At 40.2% G+C, this 15,925-nt stretch overlaps 1 protein-coding gene across 2 annotated transcripts in view; it reads left to right on the top strand.

The window, feature by feature from the left end:
• Window positions 1-15,925, top strand: part of LOC121887175 (protein sidekick-1-like) — a 248,567-nt gene that overhangs the window by 104,182 nt on the left and 128,460 nt on the right. For both annotated transcript variants that reach the window (XM_042397800.1, XM_042397809.1), the window contains exons 4-5: window positions 484-590; window positions 1,472-1,619. In XM_042397800.1, the coding sequence (XP_042253734.1) occupies window positions 484-590; window positions 1,472-1,619 (255 nt within the window). The remainder of the gene's footprint in view (window positions 1-483; window positions 591-1,471; window positions 1,620-15,925) is intronic.

Here is a 15,925-nt window from a genome sequence, read left to right as displayed (position 1 = left end):
TGTGCGTGTGTGTGTCTATGCATGTGTGTATATGCATTTGTGTGTTTGTACAACATGGCACCAACCTAGATCCCATGCCAAGCTTCCCATTAGAGAAGCACAGTCCATTAAAACCCCATTAACAACCCCTCTCAGAAAAAAAAAAACCAACATGCACGCAGTCAAAAACATTCACACGCACGAACACACGCACACACGCACACACATACGTACTGTACACATGCACCGCTCCGCCTTCCCTTCTGTTATTGGGGAACTCTGACAACCTTAGGCCCAATCCATTCTCAGATCAAGGTCATGAAAGGGAATTACACAAGAGCGCATACATATGGATAAACAGACCTCCACTTTCTTTCCCTTCTGTCTGCCGGTCTCCAAATATCGCTCACGTCGCCCGCTTTTGGCCTGTTTACAATGTATTTACAGCTCAGAGATAAAACACACCCTCATGACCGTCGTCTCTATGCGTCTGTCCGTATTTAGGTTGTCTGTCCCGTCTCTGAAGAGGACTGATGCTGGCCTGTATCAGTGTACGGTGAGGAACAGGATGGGCGCAGTCATACACAGGAGAACAGAGGTGCAGGTGGCCTGTGAGTACACACAGACACACAAACACTGGCATAAAGTGTACACACAACATTATAATCACACTAATACAGTATTTTTTTTAAATGACTGTGGATGTTGTTTATGAGGAAACTTGAACCAGAGGCAGCTTCACCCACACAAACAAGATGCCTTTCTCTTAAATACAATGCTTTATATTTCTTTCTCTCTCCTTTTCTTTCTCTCCGTCTCTTTCCTCAGAAATTCAGTTAAAATGAAGTTATATGAAGATGTCACCTTTGACTCTGGGACATTATAATGGACATTTTTACTATTTTTAGACATTTTTATGGCCAGAGCAATCGATAAATCAAGTCAAGTCAAATCAATTAGTTGTAGCCCTAATGAAGTTAAAATGTTGCTATCATTGAGTTTGTGTCCATTTATGGTAGCAATGCCAGTTCACCAAAGCCAGGTAGCGTGCGACTGATGTCTAAACCGCTCAAGAGGAGGCTCATGTCTAACTGACAGTTAGCAAGCTTGATAGGTCGGAGAGCTTTTGACCTCCTTTAATAACTCTTTTTAAAAAATGAAATAACAGACCTCAATTCTGATAACAAAATGTAACAGAATGTCAGAGGAGAATAAAAACATTTGAAAAGCTTTTTTGACAGACTAACGTTAGCATTTTTCCAGCTGGCTGGTGTTAGCAATTAGTTTTTCAGCTAGAGTAGTTCACCAACCAGCCCTCAGTTAGTCACTATGTTGTGAATTTTGCTGTTATATTTTCTGGTGTGACTGGCTGTTATCGTTCCTTCTTTCAGCAGACATACTTTTAATTGCTTACTTTAATATTCTGTCTGGGTAGATGTAATTTGATACATCGGTGTTGATACTCACACTTTTCTTCCCTCTCTCACTCCAGTTTTGGGGAACTTCTCCACTGAGGAGCAGAGGAAGACGGTGACTCAGGGCCGAGCAGCCATCATCAGCCTGCCTCCCCTTTCTTCTTTCCCCAGACCCCTTGTCACATGGTACAAAGACGGACACAAGATCATCCCCAACAACCGAATGTAGGTGTCTTTTTTTTACTCACTGTCTGTCCGTCTCTTTCTCTCTCTAACACACGTTCGCGTTTATATCGTGATTTATGCAGACACACTGGTAACAAGTGTGTACAACAAAATACTGCTTGAGATAAAATGTTAATTTGACAGTTCTTATCCCTCAGTGGTATATTAATTAGAGTGCTATAGAGGCACAAAAGTTCTTTTTAATCCTTGAACACCAATTGTAATGAATAATAAGCCATTTAGATAACTGACCCTTTTCATTAGACATGTGTACAACAGACTTAGGACATTATCAAGAAAAGATATAATGGATTTTTCTGTGAATCACATCTTTTTCACTTGTCTTATCTACAAGGTTATTAAGTAATTCTAGGTGCAGGGGAGATGCTCTTTTATATTAATTGTACAGCAGAGATATGAGGGTCCCTGGATGTGTTTTGTCGGCTGTATTTCACAGTCCTGTGTTAAGTATCACGTCTGGCTCCTTTTGAATTGCCTGTAATTTGCATATTATTTCTCAGCCGCTAAAGCTATCCTGTCAGTGTTGTTATTTTGAAAAATGTTCATACAGTGTATTAATAATGTAATTATTGAGACAGAGCAGAGATGTGTAGAATTGTTGTGAATAATGTGCTATAAATTCACGCGGTATCTCAAATTATTTTAGAATATGTACCTGTTTGAATTATATCATCGGTGAAAGATGTTGAGAGACAGACCCCGAGTGATTTTATTAGGCTGCTCTCACATGCTGAGATAACTAACCTCCCATTAAGAGCACTAACTGCTCCCCTGTGTGTTATTGAATGAAATTGTCAGTGGCCTTGCTCCACACGTAAATGTCCAGACAGCAACATTTTTCCTCCCGACAGTCACCACCTCTAAAAGTGCTTTTGAGAAAGTGGACTCCAGTTACATAAGCTATTTTCCTTTTTATTTTTATTTTTTTGGCGTCAGCTCACATCAAGTTTGACTTTGCTTTTTTATTTGAATGAACATAGAAAATGGCTGTCCTGTTAACATAATGGGGCTTTTTTTGAGTGTGGCTTAATGACAGTGGATTGCAATTATTTAGCTGCGCAATACACCGCCTGCATTGAAAGTGTTTACTGTCAGTGCATCACCACTACACTGCATTAGCCTCCCCCTGCTGCTGTCCATGTAAAACAGAAAACTGGGAGTCTTTTGTTCTTGTTACTGATTATTTTGTGACAACAGACTATTAACTATATATAAATAAGTAGACTTACTGTAGATTAATGTGACAAAAAGTAGCTATCAAAATTAGCAACAAAAAGGGAGTATTGCTCTCATTCCTCCTTAATGTCACTCACCACAAAAGAGCTCCACTACCACTAGCAATTAAAAACACAGACAAAAAACAACCATCTGACTGAAATCATGGGAAAATAAAGATTCTTAAAGCTACAGTTGTGAATTAAAAGAAAAACTTTCTGTCTCATTGGTGTACCTATTAAATGTACGACCTCTTATCTTTATCAAGTCAGCATGAAAACAGGGAATAAACAGCAGCCCGGATGCCCTTTTCCCCACAAACCTCATCCGGATCCTTTCGTAACACTCTCAAGTGGTGCTAGAGCCAACTGAGTACTTCTAATAGGCCAGGGGCCCCGTTTCATTTAATTTGCAACACACAAGCAGCGATTCGCAACTTGAAATAATTTCCTTTCCTGTTCTGCTTTGGAAGTCCCATATTCAAGAACTTGTAACGAAAACGACGGGAGGCGTACGGATCAGTTGTCACATGAGTATAGCAATAGAGCAAAACACTTGCAATTGACAGTAAATGCATAAAATAAAGATAATGAACACTGAGGTGCAACTGGAGGAGCTGCAGAGATTGCAGAGTAAGCGCTGATGCAACAGTTGCAGCAGTAGGTTAGCAGAGCATTTAAAAACACTGTCAGCATTTTGGCAGGTGTACTCAGCTGAGCAGTCAGCTGAGAGGTTCGGCCTTCTGGTCACGACTCAGTTGACGCTGTGGCCTGTATTGAGGCCAGTATATGTAGCTAATGTAGCTCCATTGGCTCCATTTCTTTTTGCTCTTTATCTTGATTAAGTCAAGACAAAAAAAACTGATAAACCTTCTGCCTAAAAAATACACAGTCCATGCATTTTATTATTAAGATAATCATTAAATGCAGGATTTCCCTCAGCTATATATTTCAGAAACAGTTCGTCCCAGCTGATTAACTGTCTGCCTCCACTAAAGTAATAAGAAATTAATATATCTCTATGAAATACAATGTTAGTGACACCCTGGGAATAAGGAGCAGAGGTTCCTATTTCACACAGCAAAGACCTTACATTCAATGTATGAGGCGTTTTGTTTAGACCACTAATTTTATGCAGGGAGAGAGAGATGTGTCGTCTCCAGTAATTTGATATAAATCATTTGTTCACCTCAATTAACTCTATAAAGCGTCCATGACAATCTCTCCCCTCCTTCAATGGAAGAGGGAGAAACAGAAAGAAATAGACTCAGCAGTCAGTGTTTCACATGTTGGTTTCTTCACACCTCTTACAAACAGCAGCAGCACAGTCGAACATGGCACAGTTGCTAAAACCTTTAACAGTTGATAACTACGTTTTCAGGTTTTATAACTACAGTTACGTGCTGCACGGCAGGTTCAGTTTGAGGTTACCAACAGTTGTTTCTCTTTTCAAATGAGTTATTCATGCGGTGGGTCTGAATTCTGCAGCTCCTTCAAAAATATTCATTATAATTTACAAATATCAGACAAAAATTGATACAGTTTCGAGTGAGAGGGCTGCAATGTAATGTTTTTGCCACTGACAGGCTCGGATTGTTACTGTAAGTGTCACATCCTGCCTGGACTTTGTCTGTTTTTGGACTCTTTGTGTTTTTGTTCTCTTGGGTTTTCTGTGTTGCACTTATGTTGCCTGGATTCGGTTTTCTCTGTGTTTCCCTTGTGTGGTCCTTAACTCCTCCTGTGTTCATGTGCTCCTCCTCATCACCCTTGTTAGCCCAGCCCTGCTTCTAGTGTCTTCCCCAGTTTATCAGCTCCCAATCTGCCCGTGTATTGTGTCAGTTTTCAGTTCAGTCTCTGTCGAGTCGTCAGTGGTTATGGTTAGTGTTCCCTGTTCCTGTGCCTCAGTGTTTATTATTAAATATTCTGCTTCTGATCCTGCCTGCCCGCCGTCTCCTGCATTCGGGTCCACCTGCTCAACTCACTACCTGACAGCAAGTGTCTGACAACATTATGGAAAGGACCCTACAGAGAAATAAAGTTTTTCTACCTTTCGCTTAATCCGGTCTGTTTGTTATTGTAACTAACCAAGTCTCACTGGAGGAGAAGTCCCATTCTGAAATCTTGCAAGAGTTGAGTCAATATCAGCTAAATTTTCAGCCTTGACTTTGAGAATTTTTTAAATAACACTAAGCTTTCTGTACTCCAACACAGCAAACTCTTCCCAGCACTCCTCTCTCTAATTCTCACTCATGTTTCCACCTTTGTCTTCCTGTAACAACTCAACTATCACAAGATTTCAAGTGTGATACTTCTCCTCGAGCAAGACTTGGCTAGACACATTAACAAACAGGCTGGATCAAACGAAAAGTTTTATTTCTCTGCAGGGTCCTTTCCATAATGTTGTCAGACACTTATAATCTGAGCCTGTCAGTGGCAAAAACAAGCACTTATAGTGGACACTATTGCCCCGTCGGATTACATGACATAGGATTACAAAGCTCAATACTTAACTAATTTCAAAAATTGTTGTCCCCATTAGTCACTTAGACACAAAATGATGGGAAAATAGGTTGAACGATCCCAAAGTGTCCCCTTAAGTCAGTAATTTGTGTTAAATGTAAATACATGGTATCTTAATTTCAATCCAAGCATGTCATCTTATTGATGTTGAAAATGGAAAACATAGCCTGCCCTCCGCTCTTCATTCACACCACTTAAATCAACCAGAAAAAGAGTAAACGGAGGAGTGTCCGAGGGACCTTTTATCCTCACTGATTGTGGTTGACATGATTTGATGTCTTTTTTTCCCCATTATGTGGGTGGGTACACACTTGGGTAAACTGATGTTGGCAGTTTATTCGGGCCGTGAAGACCTGATTGGTGTGGAACTTTGAAGCTGAGAGTTTGTCTAAATTCAAGGTTTTCACACCAGTACCTGTATCTATGGCAACAAGAAAAAAACGACAGCTGGTTGTAATGTCGGGTTATGGTGATATAGTTTGTGATATATGAGTAATTTGATTGATATTGTAAAATAATCCTCTTAATTTTTGTTTCTGCTCTTGGAAAACTAGAAGCCTAAAAACATACATACCTGTAATATAACTGGAAGAAGTGAATCTCACTACATCATTTTCAGGTATTAATATAATCTGGATAGAAACTTTTATCTTTGTATCATGGAATGAAATATTCTGATTTGCTTGCACCCCACATACACACACTATGATGAAGACTCATGCATAACACTTCCTTTGAACCCTCATAGAAAAGACTAATTTGCACCTTTCTTCACAGTTCCCCTCCTGTCTCTACAAGACATGTCTTCTTCTTCCTCACCTCCCTGCTCTGTCTCTCACTCCTACTTTTCTGCCTCTAAATTATTCTTTATATTGCTTTGTTCTCTCAGTTTGGCTGTCGTTCTCTCGCTCTCTGTCTCTTTCATGGTTATTATCATGCTACAGGATAAACTGTCACAGAACTTCCTTCCTGAATGCCGCAACAGCACTTTCTGACCCAAACAGCTGATCTGCGGTGTAATACGGTGCGCGGCATGCATAGGGATACGGAAGTTCTACGGTTGAGAGAATGTAGTGCCGAAGGAAAAGGTTGTCTGACGGCAAGGTAAAGCAGTGAAAATATTCCAATATAGCGTAGACTTAAACTGATATTGATTTTTTTAGGTGGGTCTTTTTTTCTAGGTGGCTAGAATACGTTTTGCAGTTGGCCCCGTCCATAGCGATACATTGCTTAGCTTGCGTGCCAGTACTCCTGTCTGCTTCTCCAAACTGGGAGCGTGCCAACCCAAATCTACTGCAGGTAATAAACTGACTGTGGATAAGTACCTCATACAACCCCACTTCAAAAAATGCAAACTATCCCTTTAACTGCTGCGGCGTATGCGCACAAACAAACACACACACACACACAGTCTGTCTCTCCAGACCAATCTCAGTTGCGTCTACCTGGCTTGAACGTCTCTGTGTGCAGTCATGCGCGTCAGAGCGAGCGCACTGAATATTTGCACAGCTCTGTGTGTGTAACGGTGTGTGTATCCATTTGTGTTTGTGCGCAAGGCTACGCTGGCTGCTCCTGCGGTCCGGTGAGACAAGGCCAGATGGTGCCTGGCGGTTGGCTGTCTTCGTGGTGACCGAACTGATGATGTCGTTTATGAAGTTTATTGATCCGATATGCATCACTCCCAGAGTCCCCGGCCCCATCTCACTGTCTGTCTTTCTGTCTCTCCCACGGCTCGCAATTTATGTCCATGTGCCTGCCCTCAACCCCACTCTTCATATCCAACACACATAATCTTGAACCTTCACTGTGTCTACCCTTTACTATCACACACAAACACACACACACACACACACACACACACACACACACTGCCTGTCTATGAATATTCCCAAATTCCCCAGTCCTCAAAATACTGGCCAGCAAAGAACTTTCAAGCTGTCACTTCCCACACACTCTGCTCTAATCTAATCAAGCCCTAACTCCCTGCCCCCTCCATCTCCATGCTGTTCTGCCATCTCTCTGAATTGCCCTCCCCCCTACCCCCCCCACAACAAAATGTTTTTCTTTGCTTCATCCTCCCTTTTCACATGGGCTTTGAACTTCAGACATATTGAGTCTGCTTTCTTCTCTGCTGTCCAGCAGCCGTCAAAACAACTTTGGGACAGTGCTGCCACCTCAGCGCCGCTGATGGTGATATATATTTCAGCTGTGACCTGCAGCCCGGGTCGTGAAGCGCGAACTGCTGCTTTTAATTAGCTCTGAGGCCCGTGGCAGATGGACGTGAAATGATTCTGATAGCCAGCAGCTTCAAGAGGACAGCCAGGATGAGGAGAATTAGAGCTCTCCTTTCTTCTTCCATCAGGGACGCAGGGAGCCCAGACTGATCAAATAAAGGCAGTGATCTATGCAGAAGCATGGCAGGGCGGACAGTGAATATTTCAGTTTCTTGTTGCTGGGGAGTCGAGTGGTGCAGTGAGTCCTAATGTCACAGGTGGTCAGTGTCAGGACTGGGCCTTGTGGGAAATATTTCTCCTCATAGACCTGGCCTAAGCAGCCATATGCTGCGGAGGTGCGTGTGTGTGTGTGTTTGTGTGCGTGTGTCTCGACGTTCATTCATTTTCATTTGTCAGACACCACTTTAACAGAGGGAGCGATTCATTATTTCCCACTTTCTATCACACGTACACACACGGCAGAGGTCTGAACTCTGAACAGAAGGAACTTTCTTGCTGTCTGAACTTTGTGAGCAGATGTTGTGTGTGTTCGCGTCTGCGAGTGTGTGTGCACGTATACATGTGTGTGTATTATACAGACAGAAAGATCAAGAGAAAAAGAGCATCATTTGGAGGGAGACTCAAAGGATGTGTAGGCTTAAATCCCACCACATGTTGAAAACACAACCGGCCATTTGAAAGGACACGGCTGCGGTTCATAATGACTCTGTTTCTCACGGCAGCCAAAGGGGCGGATCAAAGTGACTGAGAGAGAGGTAGAGGAAGACAAAAGAAGAAGAAAAAAAGTTGCAGGAGATGAATATGGAGTAAAGAGTTTAAGCTCATCTGAATCCATTGTGTCTGGAACTTAATCTCTGGAGCCACCAGAGGCTTAGATACTGTATGTGACTCTCTTCTCAATGATATGATTTAGTTACTTTTTGGGTTACAAAAACATCCCAGACATGTAGGATTTTGAAACACATGGCTGTGCCAAGAGCCATGTGCCCAAAGTTTTCTCTACTTACTCATATATTGTATTTTACAATCCTCCATGAATCTGTCTTTGTTTTCTTTCCATTTAGTTTTATTTCATAAACTGTGTTATAGTGTGAATACGGTTTTGAGTCTCATCCTGGTTTTGATCATATCTGATAATGATGTTTACATGGAACATTGAGAGACTTGGTCATTCATATGTGAATCTGTGTTTACATGATATTAACAGTATCCAGGTTTATATTCTGTTCAGCTGCCGTTCATGTACTGTCTGAGTTACCTCAAAGGTTGAGGATGATAGTTTCCAGCTGCCTGGATACTGCTGCATTTAACTTCTGGACTTAACTTCTAATCATTATTAATTAGATATTATATAAAATAGTGTCTTCTGCATTATCACTGTCAGACTTTTACTTAATTTAGACCTCCATTATATAATGTATTATCTATAATTATCATCATATCTTTCTTTTTACTGACTATGTAACTGAAAACTAGATCGTTTAATCCAAAACCAAATCAAACTTTCTACAAAAAAATTAACAGCACTTTAAGTAACTTTGTTTCTCATAAAAATCACAGAAAGAAACGCTGTCATGATTTGCAGTACGCTGTCATCTGTGGTCTTGCAGTAGTTACATTATTTTAATGTTATATTAGCTACTCAAACAGCCTCTCTCACAGAAGGCAATGTACTTGATAAACAGGCTAAAATTACCAGTCTGACTTTTTGTGCAAAAATACCCATGTATGTCTTCATTTGCAGGGTAATTTCTGCCTGTGTATTAATGTCCTGTATTAGTTAGACAACTTTCTATAAAATATTAGATTCATAGAGAGAGTTTGGTCTGAATTTCTTTTTTGGAACCGTACTGCTGTCTCTTTTAAGAATGATTATAATTCGTGTCTGTTTTTTGACAGCTCAAATAAGACTTGTCTTGACTAATTGTAGTCATTAGGGTTTGTGGGAAATGCCTACTGTACATAGTCAAAAATCTACCTGCACAAGATGTTGGGTTAAAGTTAATTGCTTTTTTGTCTCGACTGTCATTTAAGGACGTTGGCTAAAAGTCCTTTAATGGCATCTCTGAAGTATACCACTGTGATGTGAGAGGAAAATTGGCATTTAGCATTTCACAGTAGATTTCTACATTGATTAATTTTAGTGAAGAAAATAAAAGACAGGACATAAAGCAGCAGGAATTCTTTTTTGACGCCTGCCTGAACTTGATATTTTCCAATTTACCTCTCCTCCTCTTCACCTCCTGCTCTCCTTCTTCTTTACCTCCCCTTCTCTCCATCCCCCTCTATAATTGAATTGCTCTTTTGGTCCCTTAATGTGGCGGCAAATAACAGAATGAAAATTCTCTACTGTAAACTCTTCCATTTCCACTTTGATATCTTACCTCTCTCTTCATTTCAGTGGACATGTGTCTGTTTCTTTGTCTCTCTCTCTTGCTTTTTGTTCTCACCCTCGCCCTGTCTCCTTTTCTCCTTCTTTCTTGTCAGGTAGTATTAGAGGTTGTTGATCCCAGTTCAAAGGGAAAATGGTAATCCTGGTATTCCTCCACTCTCGACCTTCAACTCACCATAGCTCTTTAAAGGGAAATGATGAATAGTTTTTTTTTTTTAACGTTTAACATTGTGGCAATGCTGTGGAAATTGATTTGGCTTCTTTTTGCTTCAACTTTTTGGATTGTGAAGCCAGGCTAATGTTTAAAAATCATTCTTATTAACCTGTGATGCTAATTAACCAGTTGGCCTAATGATCTGAAGTACACTTCAATCAGAGACTTGTTAGATTTGGCAGAAAAGGTTCTGCAGCAATGAGTATTCTACTCAGAGAACTAATCCCTATGTAATAAACACATACTTGAAGATTGAATATTAGTCAGATCAACAATATCAAAAATGCAGCGCATAAGAAGGAGGTTTGGGTGGTGAAGGGATCAGCAGCAGCATGCATGAGCGTGTCAGCAAAGGTAAGCTGCCAGTATGCTTCTTCAGAAGAGCTTATTGGATAGTGGAATAGCTACAGAAACCCTCTTCCCCAGCATCTCTCTGGCGTCGGATTAGGGGGGAAGCTGTGTCTGCCCATCGTTGTAACCGTTTGAAACAGACAATCCAACATTCTCACCCACTTCATGCCGTGATTGGCCAGCTATGTGGAGGTTTTAACTTTTCTCTGTCATGTGAACAACTGATTACAACACAATGAGAGCGTTCCATGAAAGACATGAGAGAAAAATGTGCACTGCCATCCCCATTTTTAAATGATATCACATCCAGCCACCCGACACCCCCTTTTATGACGACCGACTTTCCTCTGTGCCTCGGAGCGTAGCCATTCAGAACAATTCTAAAAACTTTTGATTTCCAACAAGGCGGGAAAACACGTCATATGAACTAGTTTTGATGGAGCATAACCTGACCTTAATAGTGATAAAATATGATGATGATGGGACATGAGTAGTCTGTTGGTTGCCTAATAACTGATAAATAAGCTAGTTATTGTGAAGCATGAATGAAAAAGCTGATTCCATCTGATAACGCAAGCAAAACTTCAATGGTCCATCTGAACTAGCGCTATGCTTCATCAGCCCCCTCATTCATTTGAATTAGGCCCACCTGTCAATGACGTTGGCAGGTCAATGGATCAATGTCTTCGATCGTATCCCATCATCTCACTGGTACCTAAAGACCCCAACAATCCAACATTATTTTAACGTAGGGCTGTGTCTGAACCCCCACCTTGTATATTTTTTTATTTCATCTTTATTTTTTTTTATTTCTGTCCACTTTCTTGTCAGTTGCTTACTCTCTTGCTGCTGACCTTGGGAAAGGCTTGAACAACCATGTGACTCTCGATGCAGCCTGAGTCATGTGGACTGTGTGTGGAGGTTTATGATAATCTGACAATAGAATAATCTGCTAAATTTTGTGTTGTTTTCAGTAAAATATTTAAATTGTTAAAAGCTTGACCATGTCTCTGTGTGTGTATTCTTGCATTAATGTATTAAGTATGTCTGTGCATACTTGCTAATGTATTCAGTTGGTGATTATTAATCATCTTTCTACATGGGTAATCAACACTGTAAATAATTGGAGAAAAGATTTTCTAATCTCAGAATTATGATGAGTCCAACAGGTCTTTACCATTTATGCCTACTTCCATTCATGTCTAATTTAAGTCTGATGTCTCTACACTTATTGGCTTGCAAAAGGCTGGTTGTTGCTAAAAATGATTAATAATAACAATAATAATTTGTGTAGCAGTAGGGTAGTCACGATTCTCCAAATCCACCGTTCAGTTCAGACCTTGATTTTTTAATGGTTCAGTTCATAACTTTATAAATTTAACTTCACATAAATAAACTAAGTAAACAAAAATAAATGAAAAACACTTCTCTGAAGACCAGTCCACAAATTAACTAAGTATTACTGTATTTCCTCTAATATTGCAGAGGGTATGTCATCCTTTGCGTAGATTACTTAACAAATTACTCTCATTGGGTTACTTTACTTGTGAAGCTTTTATTGCACTTACAGTAACCTAACAAGTGTAGTTGTCATCAGCCCGAGTATTTCACCTGGTTCACTGTCTCTCTCTGCTCAGCTGTGTGTGCGGCATATACACACACACACACACACACACACACACACACACACACACACACACACTCACGGAGGGCTCAGCCCCGCCCTTGCTGAACCACAGAGAGCAGAGGAGAGTAGCGCGACCATAAATGTCAGGAAAACGCAGTAGAGACTCTCACAGTAGCTGAAATGAAACAAGTGCACATAAATTAGGTAAACAGCATAAATAAACACAGTCTCTACTGCGTTGTGCTGTCATTTCTGGTTGCGCTAGTTTCTCTCCTCTTCTCTGCTCTCTGTGCTTCTGCAAGGATGGGGCTGAGGAGAGACAGTGAACCAGGTGAAGTACTCAAGTTGACAATTACACTTGTTATGTTACTGTGATACTGCGAGCGCAATAAAAGCTACATGAGTAAAAAAGCCAAAGGGGGCATGACTGTCAGCCAACGGAGATGGACGATGGCATCGCCCATCGGCCCAACCCTAGCACCAAGTGCTTCACATGAAAAAAGACATAAAATGGACATAAAAACATATTAAAAAAAAGATTAATGTAACATAAGATGGGAAATAAAACCCACTTGATCATAAAAATAAAAATAAGATAAAATAAAGTGAAAAATAGAAAACATAGAATGCATAACATAAGATGGAAGATAAAACCAACTGAATAATAATAATAACAAAATAAAATAAAAACTAAGTTTAAAATAGAATACGTAGAGTGTATAAAATCAAGTGAAATACAACCTTTTAAAAGAAGCACAGCAGTGCATAAGTGTGAAGCAGAGTGCAAAAAAAAAAGGATTTCAGGCATCATGTATCAGGAAAGTCGTAGCTAGTTAAAGGCTAACGTGAAGAAGTTTTTAGCTTTCTTTTAAAAATATTTAGCAAGCTGGCTTCTCTGATATTTATAGGTATAGTTTTAATAGTTTTGGGGTGTAATTGGCAAAGGCTGCATCTCCAATATTCTTTCTGCTGTTGCTGGGAAGCTCCAATAAACCAGCAGCAGATGGTCCTAGCCCATTAAGGGCTTTGTATATAGAAGGACCTTAAAGTTAATGCTAAATGTTACAGGAAGCCAATGCAGAGCAGCTAAAACTGGACTAATGTGTTCTCTCATCTCGGTTCTGGTTAATAGCCGAGCTGCAGAGTTTTGAATGAGCTGAAGTCTTTCAGTGTTGTTTTTTTTTTTTTTTTTTTTTTTTTCAGGTTGCCAGTAAAAAGTGCATTACAGTAATCAAGTCAGCTTGAAGTGAAGGCATGAATCAGTTTTTCAGCATCTTTTTTGATTCATAAATGGTCGTACTTTAGCTATGCTTCTAAAAATTGGCCAGAGGCGACTTGCTCTACCACTACACTGTTATGCATGAATTTTGCAGTAAAGAAATCAGATGACTTGTTAAATTTTTAATGTTATCACTGTACTGCATGGGGGGGGGGGGGAAGCGACACATGTGGCAAGGGGAGACAGGGACCAAGGGGTTGCTTTAATTGCATTGCATTTTCTGATAATATTATTCATTGTCAAGGTGGAGTGGGATAGAATTGCATTATGAAGACAGCACTTTAGGGCCTGCTGTCGGACTATGAATATTCATTGCTTATTCTGCCAAAAGCAATTTGTTGTAGCTTTGTTTAAAACTGTTGATGTGTTTTCCAAGACTGAGCTATAAGTAGACCTGTATGTACGCCACAAGCTAAAAACATTATGTTTCCAATCAATTACATTTTCTGTTCCTATCTCGATGCAGTATTGGGTAGATGTTTTAGAGTTGATAGCACCATTATTTTCAGGCCCCAGCACGCAGTCAGATATATTTGTTGTTTGCTGAGATAACAACCTCAATGTCTGGCGGATATATCACGTGAATATGAGACTCCTCTCATCTGTTCTTAACTCGCGTCCCTTGTAACCGCGTTCCAAATTTGCTGATATTTCCAGTCACATCGCTCAAACAACTAAGGTAAAAAGAAAACTTTTTTTTTTTTTTTAAAGTAGAAAGTAGAGGAGATATTAACTCTGAGGCTGTATTTAATGACTCTCCCAAATGACAGAAGCTCACTCTGCCTCATACACTCAAGGGAGGGAGACAAGCAGCAGGAGAGGGAGGAGGAGGAGGATGAGAAGGAGGAGGGCAAGGAACAAAAAGCTCCCTAAACTGCAGGAGTGCGACACAGATGATTGCATCGCTGTTGCAAAATATGTGACTATTAACTACCATGATTTTATCTTCCTTTAACGTAATTGAATTATACTCAACTATTAATCCTAGTTTGTGTTTCTGTAGCTGTAAACTAAGACTTTATGTCCTGTAACAAGGCCTATTAGATCACTATTTACATTTACTAAGACCCCTGGCCCTGGTATTAAAATGCCATCTGTATCTGGTTATCTGGACTAGGAAAAACATATGCTAATGCAAGGTGTAAACACACACGGCACACATTACCATAGAAATGTGACTGAATTTACGATAGCTCATATTTTGATCTCAGCCAGAGTAATCTACAGTAGATGTGAACCCATCATGACTCGCCGTGTAAAACCATCATGACTCGTTTTGAAGTTTGCCATCCACTCAGCTTCATAGAGGCACTCCGGCATGATCACAGTACAGTAGTAACATTTACAGCCACTGCAAACTCTAGTTTGTGGCAAAAAAAACTAAACACCAATCATTTCAAGAGATGACCTGTTCTGCCTCAAATGAAAAGCAAATGGCAGCCCTACAAGTCCTCCAAATCCTCCAAATTAAACAACCAAACATTTGACCACGTGCACTCCAGAACATCACATCAGAGCCTTTTCTAACCTGGCAGCAATTGTTAGAACATCGTTTGTCTGTTACAAATCATTGTTAAAAATGTTTTTAGATGTGACAACACTGTGGTTCAGGTCTGGTTAGGTTTAGGAAAAGATGATGGTTTGGGTTAAAATGATTGTTTTGTTAAGGTTAGAGAAACATGTGGGTTACTACATCCTTAGAGTTAGGCGACCTACGTTGTCATGGCTACAATAATATATATCGGAAAAGTAAGGCACACCAAGGGTTGTAGTGAGGTGCTGATCACTGGAAGCAGATTCAAAAGCAGGAATAAGATCAATCTGTCAATCATGATTGTTGATCTTGAAGAGGGCCTGAGGGCCAAAACGTCATAAAAATAAAAGAGAAATACATATTGAGCCAGCGTGTGCAACACTTTTTTCCTGCTTGAGAAGGCTACAGTAATAACCACAGGGTTAAGGTGAGGGGATGATCATAGAAGCTTTTTTTTTGTCCCGACTTACGATTGGAAATGGGACACTGGTCTCCTGTGGCATCTACTATGGTCTATATTATTATTACTGGTCTATTATAATTACTATTACTATAAGTACTATGGTCACTAGATGGCATCTCTAACCTAAAACTATTGGTTGTATTTGGGCGACTGACATTACGAGCTATTCTGTCGGGAGTCAAGCGACCCCGTGCCCTTTAGGTTTGCCCTTTAGCTCACCTAAAAACCCACTCAGGTGCTTTAAAAAGTATGTGCAAAAAGAAAAAAAAAAGCCACACTGCAGAGAAGATTCAATTCAGATACCTGTTAACAGACAATGCCTGTGATCTAATTTTAATACTGGGTGTAAATTGAGCTCTAATTCCTTTACACGTACAATTCCATTACTCTTTAACCTCTGTGTGTTTGTGAGTTCCCGAGTGTGTGTAAGCCTGCAGGATCTGGGTTTAGTGATTCT

This window comes from Thunnus maccoyii, chromosome 2, assembly GCF_910596095.1.
Source record: "Thunnus maccoyii chromosome 2, fThuMac1.1, whole genome shotgun sequence".
Lineage (NCBI taxonomy): Eukaryota > Metazoa > Chordata > Actinopteri > Scombriformes > Scombridae > Thunnus > Thunnus maccoyii.
The sequence above is the reverse complement of the archived record's forward strand: the minus strand, read 5'-3'. Positions and strand labels throughout refer to the sequence as shown.